The following is a 15952-nucleotide window of genomic DNA, read 5'->3' as shown; positions in this document are numbered from 1 at the left end:
TTCCTTATCTATGAATTGACTATATAGTGTCCACATAGGCATCGCAGTCACAGCCCTAAAAAGAGTGGACATTTCAAAACCCAGTAATAATTCCAAGGTAGGGGAAAAGAGCAAATAAAACTGTTATTCAAAAGAATAAACAAAGATGACATAAGAACACTAGTGTAGGGGCTTCCCTGGTGGCGCAGTGGTTGAGAGTCCGCCTGCCGATGCAAGGCACATGGGTTCGTGCCCTGGTCCAGGAAGATCCCACATGCCACGGACCGGCTGGGCCCGTGAGCCATGGCTGCTGAGCCTGAGCGTCCAGAGCCTGTGCACCGCAACGGGAGAGGACACAACAGTGAGAGGTCCGTGTACCGCAAAGAAAAAAAAAAAAAGAACACTAGTGTAATGTTCTGCTGACTATATATTAGAGACTTCTATTTCCTGCTTGATTATGTGAATTCTTTCAAGATTCTTTTCATTACTTGAATCACTTGAAGAACTGATGAAATATGTTCTGTCCCTCTTATTTCCCAGCTTTCAATTTAAATCTGTTGATAATACTTTTTAATCCCACTCTTGAGTGCTCAAATAGATTGATTTACTTGATGTTTATTCATTAGATGCCATGAGAATATTACCAGGATTCTGATTTTTAACAACTTATTTCTAGATCAGTTAAGTAATAGTAGCTGCTCTCTTTTTGCATATCCATCACTCCCCATCAACTCATCTCAGCCTGCTCTTATCTCTAGAGTTTTTAGTCCCGAGAAATACAACCTTTGCAGTGAAAACATCTTAGTGAAAATGAGTATTCTGCAAGTGATAACAGTTTTTGTTCCTTCCACGAAGTTTAAATCCATGCCTTTACCTTGACTGTGAGACTCAGGAATCCAAAACCCCTCAATGGCTCATTTGAATTCATGATGGTTGTGATAGAATACTCAGCGGTAAAGCTTCTGGGAATCCCTTAAGTCAGCCAGCTGAAATTCTGGGGTATTATCTTCTATGAAACTAGATGAAACCTGGGAAGTTAAGCTCTTTCCCGAAATGATAGAAAGTGGTTTCCTGAGCTTGAGATGGGTCTCTACCATTATTTGCATAGTGATCAGAAGCCACGTCCCCGCACAGTGGACTGTGCCGCACAGGGGCCAGGAATCAGGAGATCTGAGCTCTGGCCCTGCCTTGGCTGTACTCTCCTGGCCAAGGTGCTTGGACTAGTTATTCTCAACTTCACTATCATTTTTTGTAAAATCAGGGATTAGACTAGGAGGTCATTTTCAATTCTGACATTCTGTGATTTTTTTTTTTTTTTCCGAAACCACCCTGCTTTCCCCCAATGGGTAGATACCAAGATTTTTAACTGTGATTAAAAATCTTCCAACAAACAAAAGCCCAGGACCAGGTGGCTTCACAGGCGAATTCTATCAAACATTTAGAGCAGAGCTAACACCTATGCTTCTCAGATTCTTCCAAAATATAGCAAAGGGAGGAACACTCCCAACTCATTCTATGAGGCCACCATCACCCTGATACCAAAACCAGACAAGGATGTCACAAACAAAGAAAACTACAGGCCAATATCACTGATGAACATAGATGCAGAAATCCTCAACAGAATACTAGCAAACAGAATCCAACAGCACATTAAAAGGATCATACACCAGGATGAAGTGGAGTTTATCCCAGGAATGCAAGGATTCTTCAATATACACAACTCAATCAATGTGATACACCATATTAACAAACTGAAGGATAAAACCCATATGGTAATCTCAGTAGATGCAGAAAAAGCTTTAGACAAAATTCAACACCGATTTATGATAAAAACTCTCCAGAAAGTAGGCATAGAGGGAACTTACCTCAACATAATAAAGGCCATATATGACGAAGCCACAGCCAACATCGTTCTCAATGGTGAAAAACTGAAACCATTTCCACTAAGATCAGTAACAAGACAAGGATGCCCACTCTCACCACTCTTATTCAACACAGTTTTGGAAGTTTTAGTGACAGCAATCAGAGAAGAAAAAGAAATAAAAGGAATCCAAATCGGAAAAGAAGCAAAACTGTCACTGTTTGCAGATGACAGGATACTATACATAGAGAATCCTAAAGATGCTACCAGAAAACTACTAGAGCTAATCAATGAATTTGGTAAAGTTGCAAGATACAAAATTAATGCACAGAAATCTCTTGCATTCCTATACACTAATGATGGAAAATCTGAAAGAGAAATTAAGGAAACACTCCCATTTACCACTGCAACAAAAAGAATAAAATACCTAGGAATAAACCTACCTAAGGAGACAAAAGACCTGTATGCAGAAAACTATAAGACACTGATGAAAGAAATTAAAGATGATACAAACAGATGGAGAGATACACCATGTTCTTGGATTGGAAGAATCAACATTGTGAAAGTGACTGTATTATCCAAAGCAATCTGCAGATTCAGTGCAATCCCTATCAAATCACCAATGGCATTTTTCACAGAACTAGAACAAAAAATTTCACAATTTGTATTGAAACACAAAAGACCCCGAATAGCCAAAGCAATCTTGAGAAATAAAAACGGAGCTGGAGGAATCAGGCTCCTGGACTACAAAGCTACAGTAATCAAGACAGCATGGTACTGGCACAAAAACAGAAATATAGATCAATGGAGCAGGATAGAAAACCCAGAGAAAAACGCACACACATATGGTCACCTTATTTTTGATAAAGGAGGCAAGAGTATACAATGGAGAAAAGACAGTGTCTTCAGTAAATGGTGCTGGGAAAACTGGACAGCTACATGTAAAAGAATGAAAGTAGAACGCTCCCTAACACCATACACAAACTCAAAATGGATTAAAGACCAAAATATAAGGCCAGACACTATAAAACTCTTAGAGGAAAATGTAGGCAGAACACTCTAGGACATAAATCACAGCAAGATCCTTTTTGACCCACCTCCTAAAGAAATGGAAATAAAAATGAACAAATGAGACCTAATGAAACTTAAAAGCTTTTGCACAGCAAAGGAAACCATAACTAAGACAAAAAGACAACCCTCAGAATAGGAGAAAATATTTGCAAATGAAACAACAGACAAAGGATTAATCTTCAAAATATACAAACAGCTCATGGAGCTCAATATCAAAAAAACAATCCAGTTAAAAAATGGGCAGAAGACCTAAATGGACATTTCACCAAGGAAGACATACAGATGGCCAAGAGGCACATGAAAAGATGCTCAACATCACTAATCATTAGAGAAATGCAAATCAAAACTACAATGAGGTATCACCTCAGAATGCCGTTATCAAAATAGCTAGAAACAATAAATGCTGGCATGGGTGTGATGTAAAGGGAACCTTCCTATACTGTTGGTGGGAATGTAAATTGATACAACCACTATGGAAAACAGTATGGAGGTTCCTTAAAAAACTAAAAGTAGAACTACCATATGACCCAGCAATCCCACTACTGGGCATATACCCTGAGAAAACCATAATTCAAAAAGAGACATGCACCACAATGTTCATGGCAGCGCTATTTACGATAGCCAGGACATGGAACCAACCCAAATGTCCATCGACAGATGAATGGATAAAGGAGATGTGGCACATATATACAATGGAATATTACTCAGCCATAAAAAGAAATGAAATTGAGTTATTTGTAGTGAGGTGGATGGACCTAGAGTCTGTCATACAGAGTGAAGAAAGTCAGAAAGAGAAAAACAAATACCATATGCTAATGCAAGTATATGGAACCAAAAGAAAAAAAAAAAGGTACTGATGAACCTAGTTGCAGGGCAGGAATAAAGAGGTAGACATAGAGAATGGACTTGATGACATGGGGTGGGATGGTGAAGCTGGGGCGAAGTGAGAGTAGCATCGACGTACATGCACTACCGAATGTAAAATAGTTGGCTGGTGGGAAGCAGCCGCATAGCACAGGGAGATCTGCTCTGTGCTTTGCGATGACCTAGAGGGGTGGGATAGGGAGGATGGGAGGGAGGCTCAAGAGGGAGGGGATGTGGGGACATGTGTATGTATATGGCTGATTCACTTTGTTATACAGCAGAAACTAACACAGCATTGTAAAGCAATTATACTCTGAAAAAGATGTTAAAAAATATTTTTAAATTTGTCTGACAAAGTCTTGAAGTCTGCATAAAAATTCAGGAGTTGAAGCTAAGTATGGATCCAAGAGCATCAGAGATAATTCACGTAACAAGTAGATGGTCAAGGGTTGAGGTGTTGGTAACAAAATATTTAAAAATAAGACGCACACTTTTACATTTTTTTTTTGCCATGCCACGCAGCTTGTGGGATCTTAGTTCCCCAACCAGGTATTGAACCTGGGCCCTTGGCAGTGAAAGCGCGACGTCCTCACCACTGAACCGCCAGGGAATTCCCAGACACGTGCTTTTAAAAAATACTAATTAGCAAGAGAGGGTAGTAAGCACGTGGTACTGATGTTCCAATTTCATTTTAAAATCCTATGCACGTGAGCTGAATACACCGCATATTACAAAGATTTGTAAATCTCTTAAATGTCTTTGAGTATTGGTGCCTGATAATAGATACGTTGGCTTGTTTTCAGTCCATGTCTTCTGTAAATGCAGACTCTTCTAGAAAATTTGGAGAAAGCCAGTTACAGTAATAATAGTTGTAGCTATAATTTATTGAGTGCTTACCAGGAGCCAGGCCCTGATGAGGAAGTGGAGGCACACGGAGGTTAAATTACTTGCATGGTGTCATCAGCCAGTGTACAGAGCTTAGTACACATACGACTTTGAAGTAGACACTCGAGGTGTACAGTATTGTACTTGCTTTGCTGTTGCTCTTTTACGCTCACAGCCGACTGGAATCTTTGGAAATTTGGGAGCCATGTTCTCCTCACTGTTCTGGATGGAATTTCCAACCAGTCTGTTACTTTTCTGAGCCCGTTCTTGTACTTTGTTGTGCTAAATTCAGAGACAATGAGAAAATAGGAATTTGTGGCCACCATAAATCTTCACGTACCTCACGTAAACCTAAGGCAGACACAGAATTGAAAACTGAAACAGCTCTGGCTGGGCTGCATTGAAATAGCAGAAAGATAGGGACTGCATCCACAGCTTGTGTGGACTAAGAGTGTTTTAGTCACAGATCTTTGGTGGATCAAATCTGTTGTAGGATCGGGCTTGGATTCAGCTAGGCTCTTGGCGCAAAATTAAGTCAGTTAGTTTGACCAACAAGGTCAGGGATTAATACAGAATTCTGGGCAGAGCAACTTGAATTGCAAAGCTAATTTCATTTCTTGAAGGTACATCTAATAGTTAAACTTCAGTTGTGTGCTTAAGCCCTGGAGCATGCTAATTAAATGCCGCTTGAGCTCTCCGAGGTGTCCAGCTGTTCCTCTTGGTCATTCTCACCCCTTCTGTCAGTGGTCATTTCTTATTCTGTATCCCCACTCTGTGGTAGAACTTCCTCTCTTGCTGAAGGACCCCTTGGTGTGCCCACACTGTGTGGGACTAGGGGCACCAGGTAGAGCCCCAAGCAGATGGTGGGGAGGACGCATTCCCCCCAAAAAGACTTGTTCCGTTTTTAAGCAGAATTTAAGAAAAAAACATTTTATATAAAATGTTTTTGAGTAGGTATTACCTGCACATAAATGTTTTAAATTATATTTGCAGCAGAGCCATTTATGTTCTTTTGCTCTCACGCTCTCTGAAAGCGGCGTACCCTGTACTGACCTGCTGTGTGACCTTGGGCAAGCCGTTTAATTTTCTGAGTCTCACTGTTGTCACATCTGTAAAATGAGGATAATACAGGAACCCATTTCAGAGAGTACTTGTGAGGAGTGAATGAGTTACATACATAAAATGCTTAGGAGCCCACTTGGCATACAGTAAATGATCAGTTGTTACTGTTTTTTAAAACATTTATTTATTATTTGGCTGTGCCGGGTCTTAGTTGCGGCATGCGGGATCTAGTTCCCTGCCTGGGGATCCAACCCAGGCCCCCTGCATTGGGAGAGAGGAGTCTTACCCACTGGACCACCAGGGAAGTCCCAGTTGTTACTATTATTTAAAAAGAAAAATGCAAGGAAATTATAGGCAAAAACTTAATTTTTTCATTATGACATGATAGACATGATAGACAAATGTTTAGTGGTTATAATGAAGCTGTTTTGGAGTCAACCCAACCTGATTTTAAATCTCCGTCCCCTCTCTGTTAGGGTATATACGAACTTAAGATAAAAAGAGAATTATCTGGGCACCCACTGGATTTGTTTATTGTCTAGGCATCAGTTGAATTTACTTACTCTGTTAGAGACAATTCATTGATTAAATGTACAAGCATGCTACTAACCATTTTCTCTCTCAGAATAGGGAAGAAACAAGGGAAAATTGTGACTGAGCTTAAATCTGATGAATAGTGAAAAAAATGGCTAATAAAGGGAATTGATAGGAACCTTGTTGGTTTTTTTTGTTTGGTAGTATAAGAGTTGGTACAAGACTTGGTACTAGGACCCTTTGGTGCCAGGCACCGAGCCAGTGCTGCTTCAATGTAAGGAAGATTGTCTTACAATTAGGCCTGAGACAGAGGGAATAAGGAGTATAAAGCATCCCATCCATGGAGGTTTCTAAGCAAGATCACAATTGTCAGAAATGTCATGGGTGGATGTGGCACTGCATGGGAGGCTGGCTTTGATGTTTAAAAAAATTACTGATAATTATACCCAACAGATACACATGAACAAGCCATACTTTGCATGGTCTAAGTCAGAAAAACTGAAATTATATACAAGTCACATTTAAAAAAACTAAAAATGGAAATAGACTTATTGAGTCACACTGGAGGGTGGGAGACCAGTGACTAAATGCCTTTTAGCCAACAAAAGGTTCGTGTCAGATCAGGGTTTATTTGCAAATTGGCAATAGGGAAATGGCTTTGTCATCTTCCATTGTGATATTTGACCCCAGGACAACTCCTTAAACTGGATGGGCCACTTTCATTTCTTTGCTGAGAGTTTCCTATCTGGACTAGATAATATAATGTGCTTTCCAATTTTTAGATTTTGGAATATATTCTTTTCCTTTACAAACTGTGAGATTAAATGTTCTCCTTAAGGAGAGAGGAAGCTTTATAATGTGAAGCAAAGACATCTAAATTACTGTATCCGTTTAATGTTCTGCAGTTACACCTAAAGATTTTGAGTTACTTATCAAAATAAAAGTGAATCTTACTCAATAGTTTATTAGCCCCTGTGGGAAAATTATCTTGAAGTCATACAGTCTGTTAGGATATTCCTACTTGAAAAGCATTATATTTAAAATAATTTGTAGATGCGATTAAATATTGATTTGTATATTAAGAATCATGCCATTTAGTTTGGGCGTAGGGCTGAAATACCTGCTTTATGTATCAGGCTTTTTGAACATAATCAATAGGGAAGGGAAGGAAAGCCCTTGCTGTGTACCCAGCTTCATACTAGGTGTCTTCACACATGCAATCTCATTAAAACCCTACAGCCCCCAGTGTTGTAAGATCCTGGATCCTGGATTCTTAATCCAGATTGCCTTGGGTCAAATCAAGGCTCTACCTCTTGGTTATTATGTGATTTTGGTCCAGATGCTTAATTTCTCTGAGCCTTGGGTCTCATCCAAAAGAAGAAAATACTCTCTAAGGCAGATAGGAGGGTAAAATAAGCCAGTGCAGATGAAGTACTCAGCACAGTTCCTGGCACACAGTATGTGCCAGTACATTTGAACTCCTGTGGTTTGGTGTTATCCTAGTTTTATAGATGAGAAATCCTAAATATAAAAGAATTGGACAGCATCAGATTAAAAGCTACTTTATTGTGGCAAAGAATCTTTTCCTGGAGAAGCATTGAGCAGTGTTTCTCTTATCTTTTTTTTTTTTTTTTTTTTTTTTTGCGGTACGCGGGCCTCTCACTGTTGTGGCCTCTCCCGTTGCGGTGCACAGGCTCCGGACGCCACAGGCCCAGCGGCCATGGCTCACGGGCACAGCCTCTCCGCGGCATGTGGGTTCTTCCCGGACCGGGGCACAAACCCGTGTCCCCTGCATCGGCAGGCAGACTCTTAACCACTGCGCCACCAGGGGAGCCCCTCTCTTATCGTTTAATGAGAAAACTGAATGCAGATTCCTCCCTTCTTCCCTCCCTGCGGTTGAAGTGGGCTAGAGGCAGATCAGACAGAGCCTTAACGTTTTAAGAGCAGTGGAACACTGTTGAAGGGTTGAAGCAGGGAAGCGACATTTTCTTTTTTCTACCATTTATTCATACTGTTATGATTCTACATAAAGTAAATGAAAAGATTCCGAGAAAGTTTTATGTAAACCAACTTAATAAAAAAAGTTTAGCTTCAAAAGGGAAGTGAGATTTTTAAAGTAAACTCGATGTGTACCTTTTTATCAAAAGGTGAGTGGTTTTATAACGCACACTTCAGCATCTGAGGTTGTCACTTTCTAACTCCTCTCGGCTAATCAGGATTCTTCAGGACTCATTTCAAGTCCCTGCTTTGCTGTCAGTTCTTTCCGCAGTATTCCCTTCCTTTTATCTTTCATTCTTTATTCTTTCCTTGTTTGGTTTTTTCTCATTTCCTGTGGCAGCCTCTGTTATCCTGACCTTTCACCACACTTTCTAGGATGCCAACTACTGGGCAGATCGCACTATAATTCCAAAATTCACACTCACCAGCCTGGCATTCAAAAGTATCAGTTGGTCCGTCTTATGATTCATCAACATTGAGCACGTATTTTGTGCCAGATTCTGCACCAGACAATAAGGATTCAAACGTAAGTAACTTTTGTTCCCTGTTTCTGAGCACCTTACCATCTAGTGTGGTAGACTTGTAAGCTGATGATTGATTGATAGATTCATTTGTTCATTCAGTAGACATTTACTGCATGCCTTCTGTGTACTGGGCATTGTTTTCCTAGGGGTTACATCTTGAACAAGACAGACGTGGCCCCTAGCCTTATGGGATTTGAATTCTAGTGGGATTAGATGATCATGAAAGAGATTTAGATGAACAACCATTTGCTGAGTGTTTACCAGAGGCTAGGTACTGTGGAAACCAGATCAGACATTATTTTGACAAATTCTTAGCACAAACCCATGTTACTATATTATCTCCATTCAAAGATGAGGCAGTTGAAGGTTGGAGAATTTAAGTGCCCAAGTTTTCACAGCTAGCTTGGACTCAACCCTAAAACCTTTTAAGAGTGTTGTTGCATAATTACAGGGCTATTTGTGAGATGTTTTATGTGCTGTTGTCTCTTCCAGGAAAGAGCAGAACTAAGGTGGGAGGAAGAGTATGTGTGAGCAGGTGGGGAGTTTGCGGGGGAGTGGAAACATTGGAAGTTTAATAGTCTCATCTCCTGCTGCATCCAGTCCGCTTAACTGCACGTGGACTGATGTTCCCACTCCCATGCCTTTTGTTAATCCCTCTGCTTGGACCTTCCCCTCACTCTGTATGTCACACTCATAACCAGGCTTGGGTCTTATACAAACCATTCACCTTCTAGCAGGTCCTCCGTTCACGCAAGATCAGTCTCTACTTCCCTTCTTCCATTGACCTTTTTTTTTTTCCCCAAGTGTGGTAATGTTTCTCAGAGGCTGTGTTGTTTTTCAGTTATTTTGCATTCCTCTAATTCCTCCCAAGAGACCGATGATGCCCTCTTGAGTAGAAGCATCAAGTCTTACATGCATCTCATTCCTCACAGCAGCAGTGCAGTCTTTTACACACAGTGGGCATGGATACTGTTTCCGGTACTTATTCCAAAGCCATGATCCAAAAGAAAGCTTGTTTTCAGTGGCGGGAGGAGAGGTCTTCCAGTGCGTAATCTGGTTATCACAGTACCTAGCTTCTGGTAAACACTCAGTACACAAACAGTTGTTCTTCGTCTAATTATGGCCAATCTTTTATCATTGTGATAACTACCTGAGCAATTCTCTTTTGTTAAGAGCTCCCTATATATGTGTCTTTTGAGAACTGCTTTAGAACTTTGTAATTTTTTTTTGGCTGTGCCGCACAGCTTGTGGGATCTTAGTTCCGCAACCAGGGATCGAACCCAGGCCCCTGGCAGTGGAAGCACAGAGTCCTAACCACTGGATGGCCAGGGAACTCCCCAAGAACTTTGTAATTTTTATAACGTCTAATATTACCCTCTTCTCCTCTGCTTGGACCTTCCCCTCACTCTGTATGTCACACTCATAACCAGGCTTGGGTCTTATTCAAACCATTCATCTTCTAGCAGCTTCTGCAGGTCCTCCCTTCATGCAGCCCTCTTCGGGGACTCATGGGTAAATCAGAGCTTCTTAAGGAAGCATCAGTTTGATAACAAAATAAAGATAGCGTCTGGATCTAGCCACATTTAGTTCCAACTTATTCTGCCTTCTCTTCAGGCAAGCTTTTCGTTTTCTGTAATAATCAGCTACTTTTCAGATACTTCTAGAGTGGGGAATTGGTGAAGTGTTTTGAATCTGAAAGACGTGACTCTGGGACTCCTCTGTGAGAACGTGTCTGGCCAGCACAGCCCTGGTATTAGGGAAATGAGCCTGAGAGGGCTCCCTTGTCTGTACCTTGGCAAATACAAAAAGATGGCCTGGTAACAGGGAGAAAAAGTTCTCAGAGGGGAAGGACATAATAAAATCAAGCTGGTTTATGGTTTGTCAGTCCAAAAAGCTTTTAAGTTAAGCTCTATCTATAAAGGTGGATCCACGTAATATTTGTTCTGCATTTCAGTCATCACTGTGTGATAAGTGGTGTAAATTTAGCCCCTTTAAGCCTGATCTCTTAGGGGTTGAATTTTAAGCATTGAAACTATTCAAAAGGACTCTATCGATTGGGTTTTGATTTGGTCCTTCCTTACCAAAGAGACAGACTAAATAATGGCTTGGCCTCCCTGGTAGGTTTTTTGTTTTTAATTCATTTATAGGTCTCTCTCGGTTTGCCCCTGTTCTCCACCTTCTGTTTCTAACTGTTCTGCTTAAAAAGACTAAAGTGGTATGAGAGAGGGGGAAAAAAGGGAAAGAAAATCAACTGTCACAGTGTGAGCATAATTGATTCAATAAATAATGTCTTTCAATTCCCAAGGCAAACCCCAGCGTCTTCACTTATGTCAGTTAGCACTCAGCTCAGTAGATGGTGGCGTTCTTAATTTAGACAGACGGGAAGAGCTCACCTGTGCTCACTTCCTAAGGAAGGAGTCTGCTTTTCTGGTTTTAAAGACATACCGACAAGACTTCTGGGCCCACTGTGCAAAAAGAAGCTTGCAACTGTGAGGTAACATGGCTATTTTTAGTCTTCCTGAAAATAGAAGGAAGGCATTTAATTATTGCTCAGGGGTTTGTTGAAACAAACAAAAGAAGTTGAGACAAGGGGAATGAAATCTATTAGTCTGTAAGTTCCATGGATGCAGGGACTTAGGTTTGTTCACCACTTAATCTCCAGTGCACATAGCAGGTACACAATAAATATTTGTTAACTGTTCTGTGGTTGAGGGAGGGAGAGCAGAAGTGAGCACAATTCAGATCTTAGGTTAAGAATTAAGTTAAATTTCATTCCACCGGTTGTTTCATCCCCCAGCCCCTCTTTTTCCCCCTAATTCTTAAAAAGGTGAGTAGCTCTAAGAGTACAAGAGTATATACTGTATCTTCACAAATGATTAAGGACAATTTTTTCCTCAATTCCCAGGCTTGCAGAGGTGGTATCAAGCTGCTTTTTACAAATTCTAGTATATGAGCTAGTTGTGCTTCAGAACCACACAAGGAATGTTTGCAGATTCCATGCCCCAGCCCTCGAAGTTCTGGTTGAATGGGTCTGGGTAGGGCTTGGGAATCTGTATTCGCTTCTGTGGGTTCCCCCAGTAGTTCTGCTGTGTGCCTGCACTATCCAGTCAACCTCCCAGGCCCCTTAGCTCTCTGGTCTAAGCTACAACTTTGTAAAAGTGATTAGCCTAAGGTACCCAGCAGAATAATTGGCAGGGCTGTGACCAGAACCCAGGTCTCTTGACTCTGACAACAGGGCTCCTGGTCCTACAGTCTACTGTTTTGGCTCACCCCACAGTCCGTGCTCCTTGGCATTGTCAAGATCCTTTAATTAATACTTCCTCCTCTCCAGCTAGTGGCAGTATTTGTGGTGACAGCCAGCTAGAATCTGAAGGACCTTCAGAAACCTCAAGGAAACGTTAGATTTTGTTCAGTGTACTTTGGTACTCAATATATTTTATTGTCTTCTCGAGGTGCATCCCCTCCCGTGGCTCAGAACAAACTCCAGGTAAGAAGTCCCTGCCTTTCACTTGTAGGCCCACTCAGTGACTCCCAGCCCTGCCTGACCATGGCGAGCAGCTGGTACTTGTTAAAGGTACAGCTCTCTGGGGCCTACTCGAGTCCTATGAAATCAAAGCCTTCCTGTGCGGGGCCTGGGGACCTGCAGTTTAAGTTAGTGTCGATCATTATTATTCCCTGTCATCCACACTCCTGTCCCTGAGAGCATCGTGTCCCGTTCCCCACACTCCAGCTTTGAGTTCCTTAACACCCCAGTTCATAATTACATCACAATCCTGCCTTTCCGTCTGAAGGTTCAGCCTCTGGTACAGAACTTGTCCTTGAAGGAGGAAAGAGGGAGTATCTGCTTCCTCTTTCTTCCAGGGTAGAATTTGACCGGCCGGGGTGGGTGGGCAGTCAGCTTGATGCATACAGTCATGGAGTGAGCCTTGCAAGGTTAAGGGGTGCCCTTGAAACCAGAATTCAGTGTCTGTTCCTTCCCTGGCTTTATTACTTAATAGCTGTATAACGCTGGGAAAATTACTTAACTCTCTTTGAATTTCTGTTTTTCTCATCAGTAAAACAGGGGTAAGAATAGTACCTGTTCATAGATTTTGTGTGTATTAAACAAGGTGTCCTAGTCGGCTCTCGGACACAGACTCAGATGGACATTTTTATGCGGAGGGTCACTGGAGAGGGCTCTCGGAAACAGCTCTTGTAAGGGAGCGAGGCAAGCAGGATTAGGTAGAAGGTGACGTTGAACTGCGATGCAGTTGTGATGTAGGTCCTAGCTGATCCCGTGGGGAGCTGTGGCGATGGGATGTTGTTCAGAGTTGTCCCGAATTGTGGGCGGGGGCTGGGCCTTTCTACACTATACCCACCAGCCATGAGATGTGGGCCACCTCTGCAGAGGGGCACGACCTCAGGGAATGCATCTCCCTTTCGCTGAGGGTAGCTGTGTACCAGCCTATGGTGCTGGCAGAAGGGGGACGAGTGCCTGAGTCCCGGGGGTACCTCCGTGGTGCACCCTGTACCCACTACCTCAGATAATGCACATACAGACCTTAGCGGTGAGTCTAGCACATTTGTAAGTGTTCAGCGAGCACAGGCATACCTCGTTTTATCATGCTTTGCTTTAGCACACTTCGCAGATATTGCACTTTTTACAAGCTCAAGGTTTGTGGCTACCCTGTATCAAGCAAGTCTTTCGGCATTATTTTCCCAACATCGTCTGCTCACTTTGTGTCTCTGTGTCACGTTTTAGTAATTGCAAACTTTTTCGTTATCATTATACTTGTTATGGTGATCTGTGATTTTTAATGTCACTATTGTAGTATTAACTATTACCATGATTATTCCAGCTCTAGCAGTGCCCCTCGGGAACTGGGCCGCTTTCAGGAAGTTCTTAACATCACTTGGATGGCTTTCTTATATTTAAAATGGAAGATTCACAGTTCTGGTCTGCCTGCTTCCCTGAGTAGTTCTGAGCACACGTGAAGATAATGTATGTGAAATTGCTGAGCAGAATTTTATAAAAATGTAAAGTATGACTACGAGCCTTTTCTGAAAAGAATATACGGCCATGGCTTGGATTCCTTGAAGGGAAAGGTTGTGATAAATGTAAAAGTGCTTGTCCGTGAAATGTGGCATTTTGATTTTTCTTTCTTCTCTCCATAGGGAATTAGAATAATGGAGATGCTGTTAAAGGAACAGTGTGGTGCCCCCTTAGCTGAATAAAGAATCATCAGTGAGTACCAAAAGCAAAATCAGAATTATTTACTCAAGCCATGTCTTCATGCTTATAAGCCTGAGTATTACGCATCAGCCTCCCTGGGCTATTCATGCTGTACGTTTCCCCGTTATATGCGTGGGATACTGCCTCACAGGTTTTTGTTATCCGTTCTGTACCTTTATTTACTCGGTTCTTTGATTTTCAAAGCAGTTTTGTACTACGTTCTGGGTTACAACTGCACTCAAATTGTTTAAACTGTTTAACACAATCCACCATGATTAGCACCCTCAAGGTGGCGTAGGTTTGTAGAGACTGCAGTTCAGAATTAACTGAAGCTTAATTTTATTGTCCTGAGAACAGTGAAAGGAGGGGTTTAAAATTGTATTTGTAGCAGCTTTAAACTGCTTCAACTGTTCAAAGAAGACAAGAAAGGGGCATGTTGATTGGCCAGTGAAATACAGACATTTTACCAGTCATGAATACTCCTCCCGATTTGGGGGCAGGGGTGCTCCCTGAAATGCTATTGAGAAAGATTCCAAGGCCTTGACAAGAATAACTCTCCAGCTCTGGGTGAGAGTGCTATGATTGATTAGCGATGTCTGCCACGGGCACAGGATGAAGAATATAGCACTTGTGCTGTAGCACATGGCACTTTTAGGGCAAGTGATGTAGTGTTAACAGATAAGCAGGGGGATTTTGGAATTACTTCTTTTTTTATTCCTTAAGTTTTTATTGTCTGCCTCAAGGACAATGGTCTTCATGGTGGAAAGGGCAGAACAAAATTATCTGAGAGACTCAAAGCCTAAAATAAATTTGTATAGTGGATTTGCATCTTACAAGATTGATTGGACTTTGTTTTTTAACGTCTGAGAGAAGGTAAAACCTTTGAGTAGAGCACACATTGTTGTGGGTAGTTCAGAATTACCTCAGATTTCCTTATGTTGGCTTAAAACTAGAGTATACATGGTTTTGTATAAGCAACTTGGTCTCTAATTTTGATATACAATAAAGTTTGAGAACAGTTAACCAAAGAGGAAGCACAAGGAATATTTGTGTACGAGGACCTCAGCATTCAAAGCATGCTGGCCAGGCCTGTGAATGAGAATTGGAGAATTATAAAGGTTTCTGCTTGTTTGCGGGTTTGACTCCATTCCGATTAATATCAAGCCTCTGTATACATAACACATACTAATACATTTATTTATTATTGGAACGAAGATGATTTCATTTAGCACAAGCCCGGAACATGGCAGGTGCTCAAAAAATGTTGGCATGGAATCTAAATGTGGCGTGCTCCCACATCTCTGTACGTGGAAAAGCTGTGGAGAAGAACTTGGCCATATCCCCCTGTTTTTCCAGGCTGGCCTCCTGTGAGGCTCACCAAGCACCACTAGTACTTGTGAGCACAGAGCCCACCTTATCCTGCAGGGTGGGATCTAAAGTCAGCTCCAAGTTAAAAGAGAGGACGAGGAAACTCCACTTACAAGTGTACATCGGTTTTCAGACTTTAAGTTAGTGATTTGGAAACTTTAGTGAGTATCAGAATCATCTGGAGAATTTGGTAAACACAGCTTGGTGAGTCCCACTCTCAGAATTTCTGATTCATTAGGTCTGCAGGGAGGGGAGCCTGAGAATTTGTGCTTCTAGCCAGTTCCCAGGTGATGTTGGTGAGGCTGATCCATGGAACACACTTTGAGAATGATTGCTTTAAATAAGTTCTCATCTCTGAGTTTGAGACAGATGAAACGCAAGCCCCGCGAAAGCTAATAGCTGGGGTTTTGAAACTGTTGTCACGTATTCCATCGACTTTAGATTAATCAGAGGAGGAATGATTTTCTTTGTGGGGCCTTTCCCTGATTTTAGCATCTCTGCTTCTGCTTGTTTGCCCTTTTTTCTTTTTTTCTTCCCCCTGCTTGAATGTTGACAGGCTCCACAGCGGAGCAAAGATGACTGAAAAGAAAAGAG

The 15952-nt window shown here is 41.7% G+C and overlaps 1 protein-coding gene across 2 annotated transcripts in view; it reads left to right on the top strand.

Annotated features, from left to right (window-relative positions):
* Window positions 1–13992, top strand: part of PRELID2 (PRELI domain containing 2) — a 75527-nt gene extending 61535 nt beyond the window's left edge. For both annotated transcript variants that reach the window (XM_065875309.1, XM_065875308.1), the window contains exon 6: window positions 13933–13992. In XM_065875309.1, coding sequence (XP_065731381.1) covers window positions 13933–13992 — 60 coding nt within the window. The remainder of the gene's footprint in view (window positions 1–13932) is intronic.
* Window positions 13993–15952: the final 1960 nt, after the last annotated feature.

Source organism: Phocoena phocoena, chromosome 3 (genome assembly GCF_963924675.1).
Source record: "Phocoena phocoena chromosome 3, mPhoPho1.1, whole genome shotgun sequence".
In the NCBI taxonomy this organism is placed as follows: Eukaryota; Metazoa; Chordata; class Mammalia; order Artiodactyla; family Phocoenidae; genus Phocoena; species Phocoena phocoena.
The sequence above is the reverse complement of the archived record's forward strand: the minus strand, read 5'-3'. Positions and strand labels throughout refer to the sequence as shown.